The sequence below is a fragment of the Monodon monoceros genome, unplaced genomic scaffold (genome assembly GCF_005190385.1).
Source record: "Monodon monoceros isolate NGI ecotype Baffin Bay Population unplaced genomic scaffold, NGI_Narwhal_1 Super_Scaffold_19, whole genome shotgun sequence".
In the NCBI taxonomy this organism is placed as follows: domain Eukaryota; kingdom Metazoa; phylum Chordata; class Mammalia; order Artiodactyla; family Monodontidae; genus Monodon; species Monodon monoceros.
In genome coordinates, this window is record NW_021703775.1 from 68,709,559 (window position 1) to 68,730,900 (window position 21,342).

At 41.1% G+C, this 21,342-nt stretch overlaps 1 protein-coding gene across 10 annotated transcripts in view; it reads left to right on the forward strand.

The window, feature by feature from the left end:
* The window catches only part of DTNB (dystrobrevin beta), a 243,097-nt gene that overhangs the window by 166,333 nt on the left and 55,422 nt on the right, over positions 1–21,342 (forward strand). For 6 of the 10 annotated variants that reach the window (XR_003795006.1, XM_029232736.1, XM_029232737.1 and 3 more), the window contains exons 10-11: positions 2,456–2,533; positions 19,054–19,143. Coding sequence is in view for 8 of the 10 variants with exons in the window: in XM_029232736.1 (XP_029088569.1) it covers positions 2,456–2,533; positions 19,054–19,143 (168 nt within the window). In the remaining 2 variants the exon portion in view is untranslated. The other 4 variants (XR_003795007.1, XM_029232735.1, XM_029232741.1 and 1 more) reach the window with 3 other exon arrangements.

The following is a 21,342-nucleotide window of genomic DNA, read 5'->3' on the forward strand; positions in this document are numbered from 1 at the left end:
ACCTATTTTCTTAACAGAACATTAGGAGTTCAGAAATGGTATGAAATTTGGGTGCAGTTATGATTAGTTTACAACTTACAATGTAATCATTACTGTCTGGTTTTGAGTGTTAGAGAAGAGGCTTTGATATGTGTGCTGTAAGATGATAATTGATCATGATGTCTACCAAGAGATAGAGATAATTATTAAAGACTTCTGTGGCATCAGACCAAACAAAATGCTACAAATCATGGGATTTTATCACATGGATCCACGCTTAGGGAATTAAAAAACTTTTTTTTCCGATTGTCATTTTTCCTCGGAGAAAGTCAGAAAGGAAATTGAATGCAGTAGTATCTTCAATATTGAAATATACTGGGTAACTACATAAGTTCTGAAATCAACATGAATATGTCCTTATCTTGTTTTGGAAATGGGTTGCTAATAATAGTATATTAAAGAAGCAAAGGCCATTGTGTTTGCAGGACCAGAATGTTTCTGGTGCCTTCTGTATGAAAAGTTATGATGCTGCATTTGTTTCTTTCATAGGCATTGTCTCCTTGTTCCCTTTGGACAATGGATTTAAAAGAATCAGAGGCAAAAATATAAATTTAGGGCTAAAATGAAGCTAGTTTCTGTGTTCACTTCTGTTATTAATCAACCTAAAACGGTTGATTAATTGATTATATCTCAGCACAGCACTACCTTTAGGCTTGAAAGTTTGGAGGCAAAATTGGATAGCTGCCTGGAAAGTAGGTAATGAGATAAATAACATGGAATTTAATTCTAGCCTAGAAAGGCATATTTCAATTCTGAAAGTCTTAACTTTGTCACACAAAGGGAGGAATGTGTGACAATAAGCATACTGCTGTGGCTTAAAAATCAAGAGACCTAAATCGATTCCCTGCAAATTACTTCTCATCTTTGGTCCTCTCCATTAAATGAGAAATCATTAAAAATATTTCCCTACCCAGAAGTGAAGTTGGTTTTTTTAAAAAGGAGGGTAGAGATAGATAGATGTAGAGGTCGATCCATCCATCCATCCCTCTTAAACTTTAAGTACATTGGATCTACCTGAAAATTTTCCCTTGAGCCTGTGTTTGAATGGACTATGAAACCTGCAAAAACAATAAAGGTTCTGGCCCCTTAATGTTCACCAGAACTTGCTGAGTATAACCTCTAAAAAACAATTTCATAGTTAACTCAGCTCTTAGAGATAAGGAGGAACCAGGAGGTAGTTCCCAAACACTTAAATATGAGAAAAGGACTTTTCTGTTTCACTTTTCTGCTCTTGATGGACAGATTTCTCTGAAAAGTACTTCTTTCAGTTTAGGAGAGGAAGTGAGAGATTTCCCAGGAGGAATATTTAGCAATAGTCATGTGGTTCCAAGCGCAAGACAGAAGCCCTTTGTAACTGAACCTGGTGGGGAAGGAGAGGGGCTGAAGAATGGCTGAAAGGCAGAATCACAGTTTCTTTTTGATAATTTTGGAGTTGTTCATTCAAGACTCTCACAAGAGGATGAAAGAGACCTTGAGTCCAGAAAACCAGCCGCTAAAGACAAGTTATCAAAAATGCTTACTTCAAATTTAAATTTGGATTAGTTTATGAAAGAAAACCTTCTAATCAGAGTACAGGTATGAACTCATTGTTAAGATTCTAGTAAAGGATTAATAAAAGAACTTAGTATTTAACAATTTAATTGTTTCGGTAAAAAGTATACAAACTAACTCTGAGGGAAGACAGTGAGCTCTAACCAAATCTCAGGAAAAACATGCATGTTGCTGTTGTGACCTTTGTGACACACCACAGGTGCCACACACCTAGCGATCCTGTAAACAACTGAAATGCAGAATGCAGATTCTTGTGTGCTAAAACTGTAAAACAAGAGCCACTGGAGTTATATCCCTGTAGCCGTGTGGGTACAGTTCGTTGCTCCTGTCCGGGTAGCACATGGCTCTGGGGTCCTTTGGCTTTGTGCGAGAGGACCTTCTTTTTTTTTTTTTTTTTTTTTTAAATTAATTAATTTATTTTGGGCTGTGTTGGGTCTTCATTTCTGTGCGAGGGTTTTCTCTAGTTGTGGCAAGCGGGAGCCACTCTTCATCGCGGTGCGCGGGCCTCTCACTATTGGGGCCTCTCTTGTTGCAGAGCACAGGCTCCAGACGCGCAGGCTCAGTAGTTGTGGCTCACGGGCCCACTTGCTCCGTGGCATGTGGGATCTTCCCAGACCAGGGCTCGAACCCATGTCCCCTGCATTAGCAGGCAGATTCTCAACCACTGTGCCACCAGGGAAGCCCGAGAGGACCTTCTTGTTGAGTTTACTTAGGCTGAAATTATCAATTTCTACCCCCACTCCCTATGGGTCCCACTGTGCTTATCAGGAACGATAGTTGGTCCTTTGCCCCCATCACTTTTTCATTTGTTTCCCCTAGTCTCACTGGTAATTATTAATATAATGTCAATGTCTTTTCTTTTCAGTCCTCCTCGCCCTCTGACGAATGTGAATGACACCATGGTGAGCCACATGTCCTCTGGGGCGCCCACTCCCACCAAGAGGTACGTGATGCTTGTGTGGCAGTTATCACTCACCGTTGGGTACTGGCCTCTGGCCTGGGAAGCAGAGCATTCCACAGGGCAGAAAGGACTGGCTTTCCTCCCCTCCTTGGACTGTCTTTTTATATTATTTTCGACTTTTTATCTTCCTTTTTTTCCCTACTAACTTATAAATATAGCAACTGAAGGAGGCTGCTTTGGAGTGGTGCCTGAGGTGGAAGCTCTCCATTTGTGACAAGCAGTGAACATAGTGTCAAAGCAGATTAGGCATGTTTGAGCTCTTTTTTTTTAACATCAAACAATATTTTGATGAGCACGAATTTCAACAGTTTTGCATTAGAGTTCTTGAAGCATCAAAGATCATTTCTGCTTCCTGATTTGACTCTGTAAATTGAGCTAATTCCTTATATTCTAAATCATTCTACATAGAATTCATAAACATTTAAGCTGAAAAGCCTGAGTCCCTCTCTTAGTTATACAGGGAGTTTCCTTAGGGTCCTTCAAGGAACTAGAACAGTCTCCTCCTTTCTCCTCTTTATTTAGTTTACTCTTCTCCAGAATTCTCTTAGGCAGGACTTAAAAGATCTGTATGAAATGGTTTACTTGTCTGATTTAAGCTGTTCTGTCACCAGAGCAATGCAGAAAGTCCCTCAAGGCACAACCAGTAAAGAATTCTTTCTAACAGTCATCACTCAAAAAAAACAAAAAAGCAAAACAAAAAAGAATGAAGACATTCCAACCCACTCCCCAAGTCCTTCCTGAAGAAAGCACTCTGTACTGCAAACCTGAAGAAAACCATACGTACCGATTGCTTTGGATCAAGTTAGCTATAGAAATGTTATTTACTTAATAATACTTTGACGTAATATATATAATATATAATACTTAAGATCAACTATGTTTGTTCCATTGGGTAAAACTCCTAGGGCAATATTTCCCGAACTTGAGTGATGAGAAGAATCACCCGGGTCACTTGCTAAAAATACACATTTCTGAGATCACATCAGACCCAGTGGATCCTGAGATCCTGGGAAGCTACACTTTTAACAAGTACTCCAGGTGATTCTTATCATCAGGCAGATTTGGGAAATAGCCTTAGAAGCGAAGGAGTAAACTACAAGAATCCTCCATCCTGGAATAGAGGATTTAGGGACTTAACAAATGAGAGTGACTTGATAATACAGTGTTATCCACGTGGAGACTCAAGACCCTGACCAGGTGAGAGTACTTGTCCGCAGCCTTGTTGGGACACTACTAGCAGGACAGTAGCCGAGCCGCCTCTTTTGGGCAGAATTGAGTGGTATGAGCACCGTCTGTACTGAGCACAGACTTCTGAGCCAGACTGCATTTGAATCCTGGCTATCACCTGACCTTGAACAAGATTCTTATCTTTGTTGGTTTATCTGTAGAATGAGGAGAATAATAGTATCTGTGTTGTGGGGTTTATGTGAGAATGTAACATACTGTTGTCATTATTTAGGAAGTAAACTGTAATGAGAGAACAGGTGGGGAAGAGAGAATAATTTATGGCTAATGCCCTCTCAAGGAAGAACAGAGGCTTATGAAAGAGTACAAAGCAATTAAACCTCTTCCACCTGCCTAGATTTTACAACCACCCTTGCTGGCCTTAACTTTTTATGTTAAACACCCATAGCATTCAGACCCAGACCTAGAATCTAAATATCAACTCAGGAATGTTTCTGTTTCAAAACTAGGAAGACAAGGTAGGTTATTGAAAGAAGTCAGCTTGTAGGTTTTATGTTAGTTTTAGCAATGCCATGTATTAGGGTTTCACTTCACCTGAGTTCTCTTCATTTACTACTTTTGTCACTTTGAGTCACCTGAGTCCCTGAGGGCCCTAAGTGCATGGTGATCAAGGGCAGCATGCATTCAGTGACCACAGCTGAATGTAGCTCCTAGAGGCTGTTGGAGGGAGTGCATATTTCTGGGTGATGTTTTACTGCTTCAGAAGACTGAAAGAAGGGACTTGGGAGCCGTAGTCATCACAGCTCCTCTCTAGAAGGACTACTAACCTTTAGGCTTGATGTTGCTGTATGAAACCCCAGCTCAGTAGTCAGTGGCCAGCTGTAATTGTCAGTCACAAAATATCTACCATTTCTGAAAGTTGTTTCAGATAATGTAGTATAGCCTGGGTTAAGATTTTATTTTAAAGTCGGCATTTCAGCTAGCATCTCTTTCTAGGTAGGCTCAGTCAATGCTAGAGGTGGTTGTCACAGACTCTCCACGGGCTGACCAGCGGACCAAGCGTAGCCAAAGCCCTTAGGAGACCGAAACAAAGGCGGAGCTCTGTAACTTACCAAGAAGAGAAGTTGCTGGAGGAGAGGCTACATGGGAACGTGATGCCCCTGTCCTAACAATATTGTCCTTAGAATTTTTGGAGATTTCATTTACTTTCAGGATGAGATTATGATAGAACATATGGACATGAATTGCATAATTCATAGACTTGGCTCTTCATGGCCCCAGTTTCTAAATGGTATAAATTTCAGGTAGTATCCTATTTACTTCCTCAAGGACTCATCAATTTTTATTTTCTCCTCTGAATGTCGTCAGACCTTTGTCTCCAGAGTCTGATGAAAGCCAGGAACCCAGCACGTCATCCCAGTCATAGATCCTTCCTCTGCTGGGGCAGAGAATTCTCAAGGGGCACAAAGCTACTCTCCAGAAATAAGAGGTTTTCTTTAGAACTCAGCATAAGACATAAATCACTGAATCAGACAAGAACATGCACAGTAATAAAAATGCAGGAAAAAGTTAAGAGCTCCAGGTTCTAACTTTTCGATAAGCTGTCCATTTAAAACTAGTGATAACCCGGGACTTCCCTGGTGGCACAGTGGATAAGACTCCATGCTCCCAATGCAGGGGGCCCAGGTTCAATCCCTGGTCAGGGAACTAGATCCCACATGCATGCCACAACTAAGAGTTCACATGCTATAACTAAGGAGCCCATGTGTCACAACTAAGGAACCAGTGAGCTGCAACAAAGGAGCCCACCTGCCACAACTAAGAGCTGGCAAGCCGCAGCTAAGGAGCCCTGGAGCCGCAACTAAGGGAGCCCACCTGCCGCAACTAAGGAGCCGGCAAGCTGCAACTAAGGAACCCTGGAGCTGCAAATAAGGAAGCCCACCTGCTGCAACTAAGGAGCCCACGTGCCGCAGCTAAGGAGCCAGCAAGCTGCAACTAAGGAGCCCACCTGCTGCAACTAAGACCTGGTGCAATCAAATAAATAAATAAATATTTTTAAAAAAAATAGTGATAACCCCATTGGTGAAAAACAATACTTGATTAGTCCAAATAAAAGATGATCTCAAATGTAATGGTTACTTTGTACAGAAGAAAACCTTATAAATGGCAAAGATGCTGGCAATCATGTGAGAAACTGTAAATTATGTTCCTGAAAGGTTCCACTCTAGGGATTTGCCCCCTGTAATATTTTTATTGACATTTCTACAGTAGAAAAGAAATTTCGTCTTTGTCTTAGACTGAGTAGTTTCTGGAAATTTGCTTTCTGTTAAAGAATCAGAACAGTACACATAAAAACAAACAAACTTTCAACACTTTAAAACAGAGACTTAAAATGCCCCTCCACTATCCGACTTCCTCCAAGGCTTGCTTCTGTCCCTCTTCTTCCCCAGGGTTCAGAGTGTGATTATGTTATTATTCTCTGTACTATTGTACTATTTAAGTCGTACCTTATATTCAGACCAATATGAAAAATGATGCTTATGTTTTTAATGTCTTCTAAAGCCTTGGCTTTAATTATTTATACAGATATAAATGTTTACAACTCTGTGGGCATTTCATATAAGGTTGGCAGCAACAAAAACCTCCAGTATGAAACTTGTGGCTTGGTGCATTTGATTGGTATAGTAGTTTTAACTCTTTTAACTTCAGGTATTAAAATCTAACCTTCAGAAGTACAAACCCAGTTAAGCACGATGAAAAAGTTCCAAAGATCTGGTGTACAACCTTGTGCTTATACTTAAAAATACTCTAACATACACTTAAAAATTTGTTAAGAGAGTAGATTGTGTGTGTTCTTACCACAATAAAAAAAAAAGAAAAGAAAAAAGAAAAGGCACAAACCCACAAGACAAAGGCAAAAGCAGAAGGGAAGGGCAGAAGTGTCCATAGATCACAAAGCAACTGAACTGCCACCAGGATGTCCACCTGTGGCTTCTCCATCTCTCGGCTTCTCTCAGTGTGCTGTCTTCATTCCCTTCTCCTACAGAACAGCCACCTCTCAAGATGCCAGTGGCTTCACTCACATCTACAGCCTTGTCTCTCAAGAGGTTGTGCTTTTCCTCCCTAGGATTAGAAAACTCCAAGAAAGGATTCTTATTGTCCTGGATGGCATTACTGCCCATCCTTGTGTATGTGTGATAAGCCACACTCATTAGACCTGTATCATCAGAATAGAGGGAGGAGCATCTCCCCAAAAGAAGGTTCTACCGTCAAGAACAGGAGAGATCCTGGGAAAGAAAAATAACAGAATTTGTTGGCAGAGCACTGCTTTGCTACCAGGCACACAGATGTGTGCACAGGCGTGTACATGCACACACACATACCCCTTCCCATGCACGTTTCCACTTCCAGAGCTTTCCTCCTCAGACAGTGCAGCAGTACGACTGCAAATGTATACTTGCCTTTCCCAGGAGTCTTGTCCACCTCCTGCAGACAGCACTGGGTCCCCGATATCTAGGTCATGTCCATTTGTCAGGATCAGGTCTAGGTACATCTTTTGTGATTCATTAACCCGTTCTACCATGGACCAAATTATAAGTTTTAAGAACTCACACATCTCTACAACTCACAGCTCTACAAAAGTAGAAATCTGAAAATAGGATAATTGCATTTTAGAGAAGGGAGGAAAAGGAAGTAACAGAAAACACGACATATTAAGCCACATTTGCCCGTTTCCTCCTAAAACACCATGAAAATGACAGTCGAGACATTTTCTTTAGTAGAAACCAACAACAGAGAAAAATGGACAAGGAGACAATAGCAACATTTTGGAAGCAGCAAAGCAGATGGATGAGTGGTAACTGATTTTCCAGACTGGAGAGAATTAACACCTAAGCCAACAGAGAAACCCAGAGGAAAGCCCACCCGGGAATTAGAAGGCTCTGAGGGAGGGACACAGAACAGCTGATAGTCTGTTTAAGAAGCACGTACAGTCTCAGTCTCAGATTGCATACATAACTGGGCCTCTACCCCTACCCAACCCTGCCAGAGTTGAGATTTATGTTTGTGGTTTCTGGAATAATACAACCCCCATAAAAACCCTAGTTGTCTTAATTATCTCACCTTGGTGGGCTGAGGCAACTGGCTTCCAGACAACGCATCTCTTTTCCTTGCAATATCATATTAAAGACTTCAAGAAATCACTACTGCATCCTGTTATTCCTCTCAAAGTGCCTGGGACTCCAGCCAGAAGGGGCACAAGGTCTAAGTCCCAGGATCCCAGAGATTACAATTTAACCAGTGGCTTTGCTCTGTAGCCGTATAGCAAAGATTGATGTATTCCCTCCCTGGGATGGAGAGCTTTGCTACCATCGACACCTCAACTTGACTTAGCTAGTTCCAATCAGTGTTATACCCCACTCCTAGTATTAGTTTCTATTTTGGTCAGAACTCTTGGCTGTTAAGTAACAGAAGCTCAGTGTGAATTGGCTTAGGGAAAACGAGAAGATTTTTTGTTTTTGTAACCAGACTGTGGGCAAAGCAGGGGATATGCGGCTGGGCCTCCCGGATGACAGAGCAAGGAGAACTCTAACTCATGTAGGTGTTTCCCCCCAAGCCACCCCCTGCCCATGCTCCTTGCTCCTCTCTACTACACATCTGCTCCTTCTTCCCTAAGGTAACTACCTTTTCACGCAGCAGGGAACAAAGCCAAGAGACCCATGTGTTCACATTTTGTAACCTCATTACCCTTTGTGGATCCAATTTGAAAACTTTCAGTGAAAGTTCCTTTTGATCCGTCTTGGATCATGTTACCCACCCTGGGGTTTTCTGTTTAGTGGTCCTGCCTAGAATAACATGGTTGAATGGGTGGGGGTCAGTTCACAAAATAGCAGGGGGGTCTGCTGACCCTGGAGAAGGTAGAGTTGCTGAGGAGACATGTAGGTATAAGCTTCTTTTTCAGGTGGTTTCTGACAAAAAATTGCATGTGTAAGTATATTACATCACACTTCCATTTGCATAGATTTGTTTCAGGAGACCTTTTTTCCTCTACCACCTCATTTTTATTTTTCTCAAGGGTTAAATAATTCTTTCTATTCTGTTCAGTTTATGAAGGTGATTGTGTTGGGACATAACACCATCTTTGGGTGGTAACAGGTAAATATGAGAGCCACAGACCCTGAGTAAGCCACCAATTGTGAGGAATCTTAAGTAAAGGCAAGATTTTTTTAGAACTTTTTTACTTTAATACATACTTCACAAGAAGGAAAAGCAGCTTTTAAAGACCAGAAGATGCTACAATATAAGTACTATCTCTGAGCTGTAGAAACATGACCAAGTTAAGAGGTGGGTTGTTAAAATGGCTTTTTGCCTGGGTGCCAGGGTAAAAAGTTTATCTTGTTATCTACAGAAAACAGTGGAGTGACAAAAGCCACAGCACGCTGCTTTTTCAGACAAAACAACAGAGGTGTGGGGAAACTGAGAAAAGAGGCAAAATGAAATTGGTCAAGGCAGAAGCTATTCATATGTGGACTCAGGCCACTGATTGTCTTTCTTTCTGTGAAATGAGAAGAATAGAGTTTGGTTGAAAAGCAAGAACTAATGAGGTTTTCAGCGTGGCCATGAAACAACTACCTTGTGTGAATTCTTCGTGAGAACCTCTCCAAGGCAACTCAGGAATTATTTTTTTCCTCCAATCTTTTTTTTTTTTTTTTTTTTTGGAAAAACAGAAAAGCAGAGTAATTGAAAATTAACACATAATCTTATGGAACTGCAGGGTCTCAGTGTTGGCAGATTTCCAAAGTTTGTCTGATGGCCTGGGCAGCCTGCCAATCTTCAACTGCTTCTGGGTTGGGATTAAATTCCATTTCCATTCAAGCATTTAAGGTAAACCCTTCAGCAGTTCTAACTCAGGTCAGTACGGACTAAAAGCTTATTTCCAATTCCATACTGCAAAACCTTAATTTGAATAGTTTCCTCCTCTCTTTGGACTGAGGCTTGAGGTCCTAAATGTGAGCAAGAATCACGTCTATTATGGACTGTCAGCAAAGCAGAGGGGAAGAAAGGACAGGCTTGCAGAGAAAGATGGTGAGTTGAGTGTTGTCATGCTTGGATTGAGATGCCTGAGGGATCCTGGGAGTGAAGACAGGCTCTGTAAATTTTGGATGCTGGGGTGCTCCTTCTGGCTTGAGTTAGGTACCTTTGGTTAAAACACAGGAGGAAGATTTTGGGAGGAAGATAGCAGAGTTATGTTGAGTTAGAGGTGCCTGTAGGACACCGGGGAACCAGACCACAGCATGAGTTCTTGTCATCCAGATACTTCCTTCCAGCTACCTTGGTTTCATGCTAGCAAAGGGCAGACCAGTCCTGAGATCCAACAAATGACCAGTAGAACTTACACACACAAACACAGCCCCTCTCTCTCTCTCTCTCTCTCTCTCTCTCTCTCTCTCTCTCTCTCTCAGCTGACTTGGCGCAGTGCGCTGCTTTCTAATGATGGGATGCTCCATGAACTTGCGCACATGATGGAAATTCCTATAGCAATGCTCAGATTCCTGTGCTGATCTGGCTTAGACGTACATGTTTTTTTATTCCTTTTAACATCAAACTATTAAAATGTTTCAACTTCTTTTAATAAGCAGACATTTAAAACAATCAGTGCTGTAGTAAAAGGTCTTACCTTTTCCTGTATCTTATTAGGAAACCTCCAGTGTACTCCCCACCAATCCAGTCTTGTCTTTGCAACCAAAGGGATTTTTCTGAAATGCAGGTCTGAGTATGTGTATATACTCAGATAGGTCTGAGTATCTCTCCTGGATAAAAATCTCCAGTGGCTCTTCCTTTCTGCAGTGCTGTCCAAGAGCATGGATATGTTTTGTGCTAACTGGTATGGTAGCCATTAGCCATATGTGGGTATTGAACACTTGAAATGTGACTGGGGCAACACAGTGAATTTTTAGTTTTAATTTGAATTAATTTGAATTTAAACAGCCACATGTGGCTAGTGGCAGTGCAGTTCTGCAGGATAAAGCCCACATTCTTCATTTCTGAGCTGACCCTTGCTAGCCTCTCCAGCCGTACCTATTCCACTCTTTCTACTTGGCATCTACACTCGGAATTACTTAATCACTCACAGTTCCCCAAGCAGGTTTCTGCATATGCTGCTTCCGCCTTGGTGCTTCCCATCCTTTTTCCTGTTATTCCCCTCTCCTTGTCATCTAATTCTGCCTTCTTAACTTAGCTTCAACCCCTCCAGGAAGCCTTCCCTAAATCCTAAAACTAGATTAAGTGTTCATCTTCTGTGATCTGTAACATCTTGTACGTATCACACTGTTGTAATTACCTATTTGTTCCATGCCTTTCTAGACTCTTAGCTCCCTGAGGGCAAGGACTCACCAGGCTTTATCCAGAAACCTATTCCTTTGCTCCAAATCTTGCTGCTGCTTGCCTCTTATTAGCACTTCTTCTGCTAGGAAAGGGATTTTCTTCTTCAGTTATTTCAAGCACGTAGCATCTTATAATATTGCCTGCTTGTTTCATTGAGGGCTGAGAAATAAAGGACATGAGTTATACTGGAGTATCAGGTTCTAATGCAGTAGCACCTGGCTCACTCCAACTGTCCCCTCTTGGTTAGCTGTAACTTCCCTCTTTAACACTGAGAAGGCTGACTCCATCAGTCACCATCTGTTTACTTATTCGGTCAGTTCTAGTAGCGTGTATGGCAGTTTCAGAATTGTTGATTTATTTTTTACGCAGATTATTGGGTTATTAGTCATATGTTATACAGCTCATCCATTTAAAGTGTACCATTTAGTGGTTTTTAGTGTATCCACAGGGTTGTGCAGCCATTACCACAACCGATTTTAGAACATCTTCATCACCCCTCCGAATTGATTTGTTGCTAAAAAATCTCCGCAGTGTGGAGGCTCAGCTGTAGAGGACAAGAGTGGAAGAAGAGAGACCAGTTAAGAGGCTCTTGGGGTAGACCAAGCGGCACTGGGTGAGAAATTCCAGATGAGAAATTATGGCAGCAGTGGAGGTGGTGAGAATGGCTGGTTTGGGGATCTGTTTTGTTTATTTATTTACTTGTTTGTTTATTTTTGACTGCGTTGGGTCTTCGTTGTTGCGGGCAGGCTTTCTCTAATTGCAGCGAGCAGGGGCTACTATTCATTGCAGTATGTGGGCTTCTCATTGCGGTGGCTTCTCTTGTTGCGGAGCATAGGCTCTAGGCACACGGGCTTCAGTGCTTGTGGCACGCAGGCTGTAGAGCACAGACTTAGTAGTTGTGGCGCACGGGCTTAGTTGCTCCGCAGCACGTGAGATCTTCCTGGACCAGGGCTTGAACCCGTGTCCCCTGCATTGGCAGGCGGATACTCAACCACTGCGCCACCAGGGAAGTCCCTGGGGAGCTATTTTGAAAGTAGGGTCAACAGGACTTGTTAAGAGATTAGATGTGGAGCATGAGGAAAAGAGAGAAATTAAGACGACGACTCAGCTTTTGGCTTGATGACTGGGTAAATGGGGTTGCTTTTTATTTAAACTGGCCAGTCTGGGGGAGTGGCAGGTGAGGAAGTAGGATGAGGAGAATCAAGAGTTCTCTTTTGAACATGTTGGGTTTGAGATGCCTGTTAGGCATGCAAGGGGAGATGTTGAACAGGCATCAAATACATGATTCTAGAGCTCCAGGGAGAGGTCAGGGCTGGAATATAAAGTTGTGAGGATTACAGCAATACCTTTTATGGAAGATTGTTCTGAGAACAAACAAAAGAAGACCTGTAAAATTACCTGATGGGTCACAGGTACTTTGTTGGTAATGACGACTATGTTATCTTATTTAATCCTCCCAACACTCTCTAAAGTAAATTTCATGAGTTAGATTTTATATTATTATTATTTTACAGATGAGAGGACTAAGACATAGAGAGGTTAATGTTCAAACTCACACAGCTAATAAGTATCAGAGTTTGGATTAAACCCAAGACTGCCTGACTCTGAAGCCTGTGCTCTCAGTTGCTATGCTCTGCTGCCTCCTACTTAGTAAATAATTCCGCTACCAGGGCTGCACACTGCCTCTCGCATGCTTGTACTGCCTCTGACCTTGTCCTACCGCTGCTTACCCTTCATTCTGACCTCCCCCACCTCAGATCCCTTCCCCTTGCTGCCTGTCCCCACAGGTGTGCTCTTAACCTTGGCCAAATGCGCCCTCTCTTGCTACCACTGGAGATTATCACCTAGGCTCCAAAGCCCCCATCATCTTGGAGAGCAGTTCTCACGCTGCAGTGTGCACCTGGAGCACTGGCAGCTCATTTCAAATGCAGATTCCCAGGCCTCGTTCCCAGATAATTTGATTCAGTAAAAGCTTGAGAGTTCTGAAGGAAGAAGTCTGGGGAAACACACTTTTAGAAATGCTGCCTTTGGGACTTCCCTGGTGGCACAGTGGTTGAGAATCCGCCTGCCAATGCAGGGGACACGGGTTTGAGCCCTGGTCCGGGAAGATCCCACATACCATGGAGCAACTAAGCCCGTGCACCACGACTACTGAGCCTGCGCTCTAGAGCCCGTGAGCCACAACTCCTGAGCCCGCGAGCCACAACTACTGAAGCCCGCGCACCTAGAGCCCATGCTCTGCAACAAGAGAAGCCACCGCAATGAGAAGCCCAAACACAGCAACGAAGACCCAACACAGCCAACAATAAAATAATAATAAATAAATTTATTTTTAAAAAAGAAAAGAAATGCTGCCTTTGACCCTACCAGTCCCATCAGGACCCTCTGGCCCCAACTGTGCTCATTTTTACCATTGGTTTAGAGTTGGGGGATGCCTTGTGAGGGAAAGAACGCTCTTTAGGGTACCCGGGGAGAAACGTGTTCATTTCATTGTCACTCCTCTTTCTAAGTCTGGTTCATTCTACTCATCCTTGCTTTTGCTGATCTCCCTAATTGGGTAAAATTCTACTATTATGTCTTCTCATAGGAGAACAGTGTCCTTCTCATTGTAACCCTCATTACATTTGCAATTTTACTTATTTTTGTGATCATCTCTTTTCTACTTGACTGTTAGCATCAAGAGAGCAGCAGCCACGTCTGGGTTTTGCTTGCTGTGGTGTCCTCATCTCCTGGCACAGTACTGATGCCTAGTAGGTACTCCAAACATTGACTCAAATGTCCAATTTCCATCAGAAGTGCTATTCAAACGGTTGTATACTCAGGCATGAAAATCACCTACTTTTATGGATTGAATTAATGTTTAACAGCTTAGAAATGGAACAATTATTATTTTTATTATTTTATGGGGTTCCAAACTATTCCAAACTATTGACTCTGCTTTAGAAAAAAAGATTTCTAAAGCAAAATCTATTTGTAAGTTGGGGGTTGTATATGTGTTGCATGTACACATTGCAACACATTTTATGCATATATGCATAATCAAAAAAGGAAAGAGTTTAAATTCAAAAAGTAAATCTGGGAAAACAGGTACAGTTTTGAATGTGAGTAGAATGATATAACATCCATGCCCCAAACAAAATTGTCAGAAAATTCATGGACATGTAAATTCCTTATTTACCATAGGCAGCTATTGTTAATGCTTCTCATTTTGGCTTCCATCCCTAATTATCTGGCAAACAACAGTAGTTCTGAATAGCAGTCTTCATGTAACACTAAAATGGAGTTTAATGGACTGTTGCCTCCGAAGTAAATGTTTCCAGTTTTTCTTCTCCCATTTCCTTTGGAACACACCCTGGTCAGATTTTCACTGCCCATTACTCTACCAAAACCACTCCTGTCAAGGAGACCAGTGACTTCCACATGCTAAATCCAGTGGTGAATTCTCAGGACTTATCTGGCTTGACCTATCAGTGGCATTTGTTGTAGATGATCACTCCCTTCTATGTGAAACACTTTCTGCACTTGCCTCCAGATACTGTGTTCTGGTTTTCCTCCTATTCCTTCTCGGCCTCCTTTGCTGGTTTTTCCGTATCTCTTTGACCTGTAAATGTTAGCATACCAGAAGGGCCACTTCTCTTTTCTGTCTGTGTTCGCTCACTGTAGGTGATCTCATCCATACTCATGGCTTTCAGTAACATCTGCATACAGGTAACTCCCAAACGTATTTTTCTGGCCCAGACTTTTCCCTGAGCTTTTCCCTTTTTCCCTCGCCTATCTTCCTCCTAATCAGTATCTTCTTTGGATATTTAATACATATTTCATAATTAGCATGTTTTAAACTGAGTTCTGTATCTTCTGCCACCAAATGTACTTCTTCCATAATCTTCCCCATCTCAGTGAATGGCAATCCCATTCTCCTGGTTGCTTGGTCAGAACCCTTGATTCTTCCCCCATCTAAACTGTCAGATTATTAGATCAGATCTATCCAAAATCACTGTCAAAATCTATCCAAGATCTTTCTATTTATTACCACTTCTACTGCTACTCCTATTTCCTAGCAACTCTTGTCTTTCATCTGGAACGTCCAGTAGCCTTCAAATTGCCTGCTTCTTCCCTTGCTCTCTGGCGCTTTAACTTTCCTAGAGCCAACGATCCTATTAAAATATATCATACCTCACTTCTGCTCAAAACCTTCCAGTAACTTCTAATACCACAGTAAAAGCTAAAGCCTTTGTAATGGTGTGCAGGGTTATATAGCCTACTTCTCAATCTATCTGCCATAAAGACGCAGTTTTGTTTCAATTTCTAGTTTGAAGTGGATTGATACTTTACAAAAGTATGATAAAAATAAGTTACTACAGCGAGAACTTCCACCCTGATCATGGTGAACTAACTGGTAATAGAGTAGCTCTCCCACTATAAACTACTAGAAAACTGGTCTGAATATAAGAAACAACTGTTTTCAGGAATTAGTAAGTAGCATGGGACTGATTCCTGAGGGAAGGGAAACAAACGAGAGAGCCCTATGATCGCCCAGGTTTTCTGCTAGAACACATTTGCCAAACTATAGTACAGAATACAAGCAGAGCAAGGCAGTCTTGCTGAGAGTAAGAAGGTAGAGATTGGAGTTTAGGGAGGCCGGAATTTGCTGAGCAAAACACCAGAGAGGAGGAATTGTGCAGAGAAAGAGTCAGTAAATCTGAAGACAGATCTCTTGAGTCTTTGGCTGAAAACTAAGCTGTATTTGCGTAGAATGAGATTTCACAAGACCAGCAAAGAACAACTACCTGGGAAAGAACAACTCCTGGAGTTTTGAAAGTACAACAACTACCTGAGCTTACATAGTTGTTTGAGTTCCAACCAACCAGAGTAGAGAGATATCATTGAACACTTGAGGCATTCAGTAAAGACCCCAGAAAGACCACATCTTAGGAGCAGGGTGAAATTGGCCCTAAATAAAGGTTACTCGAGTTCTGCGCTAATGAAGCTTAAACACAGGCCTCACAAGGATCAAGCTGTTCACAGGAAATTAAATTACTGCCAGATTCTTTAGAGGAAGACAACAAAATCCAGACTTTCAGCAACATAATACTCAGGATTTGCACCATCCAGTGAAAAATTAGAAGACATAGGAAGAAGCAGGAAAGTATGACCGTAACCAGGAGAGAATTAGTCAATATAAACAGAGCCAGAAATAACAGACGTGATACAACTGGCAGACATGGACTTTAAAGCAGCCATGATAAGTATCAAAAATATAAAAGAAAATATCAACATAATGTGGAGAAAATGTGAGAAATAAAAAAGAACCAAGTTTAAATGTTATTGGAACTTTCTGCACATATAGTCTACTTCCATCAAAACTTTTAAAATAAAAAGAGAACTTATAGAGTTGAAAAGGATTATACCTGAAATGAAAAATTCAATGGATAGACTTAACAGTAGATTAGAAATTGCAGAATAAAAGTTCACTGAACTTAAAGACATAGCAATACAAACTATCCAAAATGAAGCACAGAGAGAAAAATGGCTGAAAAACGAACAGAGCCTCAGTGACCTTTGGGACAATGTCAAACAGTCTAACAGAGGGGGAAGAGAAGAATTATTCAAGGAAATAATTTTTTCCAAATTTCCAAATAAATTTTTACATCTTTGATGAAAACTATAAACCCACAGATACAAGATGCTCAACAAACTATAAGTAAGCAGGATAAACACAGAGAAAAACACACAAAGACACATCACAATCAAATCGCAAAAAAAATCACAATGATAAAGAGAAAATGCTAAAAGCCGCTAGAGAAAAAAAGACATGTTACATACAGGGGAACAAGGATAAAGTTTTCCAATGAGTTCTCAATAAAAATAATGCAAGCTAGAAAATGGAATGGCATCTGAAAGTGGTGAGAGAACTTAGTTTTATTCTCTCTAAAATATAAAAATTTCCTAACTTTATCCACTGAAAAGACCTAGAAGCAGTGACACCCCAGGAACCATAAGCACTCTAGTACCCTGCCTGTGGCCTCTGAGCGCTCTTTCTCAGTAAAGGGAACCTGGGATCCTGGGAAGAATGGTTGATTCCAAGTGTGGAGCAGCATATACAAGATGAGATTGGGGCATCTTATTGTACAAACAAGGACGCTAATAAGCTTTAATGGATATGTCAGAAGAACACCAGAGCCTGCTTCCAGGGGTTCCCTCTGGCCACAGTTAGGACAGTGTGAACACCAAAAAGATGATTGCAATGGATTGAAGCACATCAGGTACATAAAAATCTATGAGTTCATAATTATACAAAAAAAAAAAACCTCCTAAGGCACTAACTTGTTTTTCTGTTGTTGTTGTTAAATAACAAGAAATATCAACCATTTGGTTTTACCTTTCCCGAATGAGCAGTATTTCACAATAAACAATAGAAGAAATTAATAAATGCGCAACAGATGATAAAATGGGAAAGTCAGCATTTTGCAACCCCTCATGAAATAATGTATTTAGGCAAGAACTATTAGTAAATGCTAAAATTATTAGGTGAAAAGTTGATGGAGGATTTTGTAACGGAGAGATGTGAATCTCTCCGTTACAAATGGAGAACATCTGAATCCACTGATCAGTATTTACATTCCATTCCATTATGTGCCTCCTGTTTGATTTATAAGTACATCATATTACATATGATGGATTCTAGCCCCTTCTCAATAACAAAACAAAAGCAAAAACTTTAGTCAACATCTAGATCTGACCCCACAGGGACTAGAGAAACGAATTAAATGACGCCTCCAAAATGTAGGATATGCTACAAGGTAACCTGTTTTATTCACAAGTAGATGACATGGAAGAAACAGGGAAAAGGAAGAACTGTTATAGATTAAAAACAGAAACATATAATCAAACACAGACATAAAAGAAACATATCAACCAAACACAGAGTGCAGACCTTGTTTGGATCTTGACTTTAACTGTAAAAGGGTACTTTTTTTAAGATTTGCGAAAATTTTCAGATGGACTAAGATATTAAAGAATTTTTGTGATTTTTTTTTTTTTTTAGGTGTGATAATGGTGTTCAGGTTGTATAAATTCTTTCTGTATCTGATAGATGTACAGGCTCAGGTATTCCCAGGTGAAATAATAAATTGTCTGGGATTACTCTAGCCACCCCCTCCTGCACAAAAAGTTGGGAGAAGGAAGAATAAATTAAACAAGTTGACAACGTTCATTTTGGTTGAACTTTGCTGATGGGTACATGAAGGGTAGTCATTAGGTTACTCTTTCTATTTTTGCACATATTTTAATACTTCTATAGTAGAAAGTTAAAAAAAAAAGATCATGTGCTTAAGGACCTTCCATATATCTATAAGAGAGAGCCTCACTCAGATTATATGCAACATTGTCCTACAATTAAATATGATCCTAACAAGTTTGGTTTAAGTACCAGTTTTATGGGAGAAAATAGAATGATGCTAAAGGCAGTGTCCTTATAGAAATAAAAAGGCTTAACTGGTATTATGAGGTAACACTGAAAACTCCTACATGTCGACAAAAGCTATGGAAGCATTAAGGGGCCACTTAGTGATTAAATGGAACCACTCTCCCTCAGTTTTCCTGCCAGAGGGCATTTCCTGAAAAGTGCATCCATCGCAGAGCCCAGAACTGGTGGGCAAGGCGCTTTAGTGGCTCCTCCCTGGTTTCTCCCTCTCAAGGGCTGTAGTGTCAGTCCGCCAAAGCTGTCTTCTAAGGGATTGCTTTTGTTTAAAGGATTTGTGTGATGTATTCCCTATGGTCTAGCACCACATTCCATTATGCATTGTGGTTTTTTATTGTTTTTCTTATCATGATTTTCTTTTCTGTTTTTCTTTGACATTTGCCCATTTTAATCCATGTTCATTTCTTGCTTGTGTCTGTGTCACGCTTGCTGTCTTTGCCTCCGTTGTTCCTAGGTTACAGTATAGCCAGGATATACCCAGTCACTTGGCCGATGAGCATGCGCTGATAGCCTCCTTTGTGGCCCGTCTGCAGCACTGTGCACGGTCAGTGGTAGAGCAGCAGCAGGCGGGTGGCCAAGGGCTGATCAAAGGGAGGGAGAGCTTTGTAACCTGGGGTTGCCAGCTGGAAAAAGCTCTGCATGTGGGGTTTTTCTTGAGAAGCTACCAGCTATGTTTGGCGGAGTTTAAATAATTGCTAAAAAAAAAAAAAAAAAAAAAAAAAATAATTGCTAAAGCATTGGCTTCTAAAAGAGAAGGAGCCTTGCCAAACCTAGGCACTTACCTAAAGATATAGTCAGAAATTCTTTAAAGTGGAGTTCCCTTCCTTCAGATTACACTTAAAGAGTGTATAAACCTCAGAGAAATGTGCGGTCCCAAAGATGTGTATTCACAGAGGTATTTGATGCAAACTCTTACTGTTCATTCTTGCCTAAATAATGAAATCTTTCTGTCGACATTCAAAGTTTAGGATTGGTCAACACACTTTGTCTTATCTGGGGGCTTTGACACCATCACCTTGTTACATCTTGACATGTTGCATCTTCATCTGTTCCCCAAAACCTATCATTGTTGATTATTTAAACCAGTGATTTTCAACAGTGGTATTGGGTTATTGTCACCTGAGAGACTTTTACCAAACAATGTATACCTCTGTGTATTATAATAATTATATGTATTATAATAGACCCACATACCTCTTTCCCTGGAAACTACTGTTAATATGGGAATATGACTGATCCCTCAGTGGATTATGGTGGAAAAACATTTGATAACCACTATAACCACTAACTGTAGCAAAGTTAACCCTTTAAAAGAGTTAATACCAAACAAAGTGCCATTACATTCAGGCAGACCCAAAGCCACCTGCCCAGTCCATGCCCACACCTGCCACCATTCTGCAAGGAGAATGGCAGGTAAAGTTTAAATAATCCCCTTTGCATAGCAGCAGAGTCTCTGTGCCAAACAACCTGAGATTCTTATTCTTAGAGAGAAAACTATAATTTTTATAAACTTAAACACATGAGAGAGGCTGGAACCTTAAATTTTGATCTTAGTTTTGCCCTTAACATGCCATGGCTTCATGGGAAGCTCTTATTCGCCATGATAACAGAAAAATAAATTAATAATCAACTTTAAAATATATATCCTTGGGGCTTCCCTGATGGTGCAGTGGTTAAGAATCCACCTGCCAGTGCAGGGGACACGGGTTTGAGCCCTGGTCCGGGAAGATCCCACATGCCGTGGAGCAACTAAGCCCGTGCGCCACAACTACTGAGCCTGTGCTCTAGAGCCTGCGAGCCACAACTACTGAAGCCCGTGCGCCTAGAGCCCGTGCTCTTCAAGAAGAGAAGCCACCACAGTGAGAAGCCCACACACCGCAACGAAGAGTAGCCCCCGCTCGCCGCAACTAGAGAAACCCCGCGTGCAGCAACGAAGACCCAACACAGCCAAAAATAAATTAAATTAATTAAAAAAATAATAATAAAATAAAATGTATATCCTTGAAAAGGACTGTTTTAAGTCTTATACTTCATAGCATTTCACGTAGTTTTCCCAGTATGACCAAGTGGCGTTATTACTTTTAGGCGTTTACCTATCTCTAAAGCCTTAGACTGTTGGCTTCTCCTCCCTCCCCACTATGTTTAATAGGCTTATTCTGTAGGAGGGCTGCCTGATAATTGTGCATTGTATCACAGAGTGTCTCCTCATCCAGCAGATGATTTCTGAGCACTCTATCCCAGCCCCTTGGTCTCTAGGAAGAGAGTTTTCTTAACGCTGTCAGGACAGCTTATTTATTATCAGTAAGGGCAATTGTCCAAGTTATTAAAAATTTCCATGGTGAATATAGCAGCAGAATGTTAAACAGACACTACTACCTGATAGCCCAGGAAGATTTATGCTACGTTTAACTGAGATCCTCAAGTCTTATGGCTTAGGGATTAGGCTCCCTGAGCAAGAATTGGTGGCCAGGAGCCTTGGAAGAGCATGAGGATTGGGTGAGTACTGCATCTCTTCTTGATTTATAGTCTAAGGAGCTGAGCTTTGTACTCCCTCAAAGAAGTCAGAAATTTCCTGGCTAACTAATTCTGAGAATGAAAATCAGCTCAAGCAAAAGAATAAGGAACCTTTCTAATTTCCCTCATAGTTTTCATTGACCATAAAACCTCTCATCAACATAAAGTTCTAGTTTCTGGCTTGAAAGCATAGCCAGTTAAAGCAATCATGTCATCCACACTCGGGTAT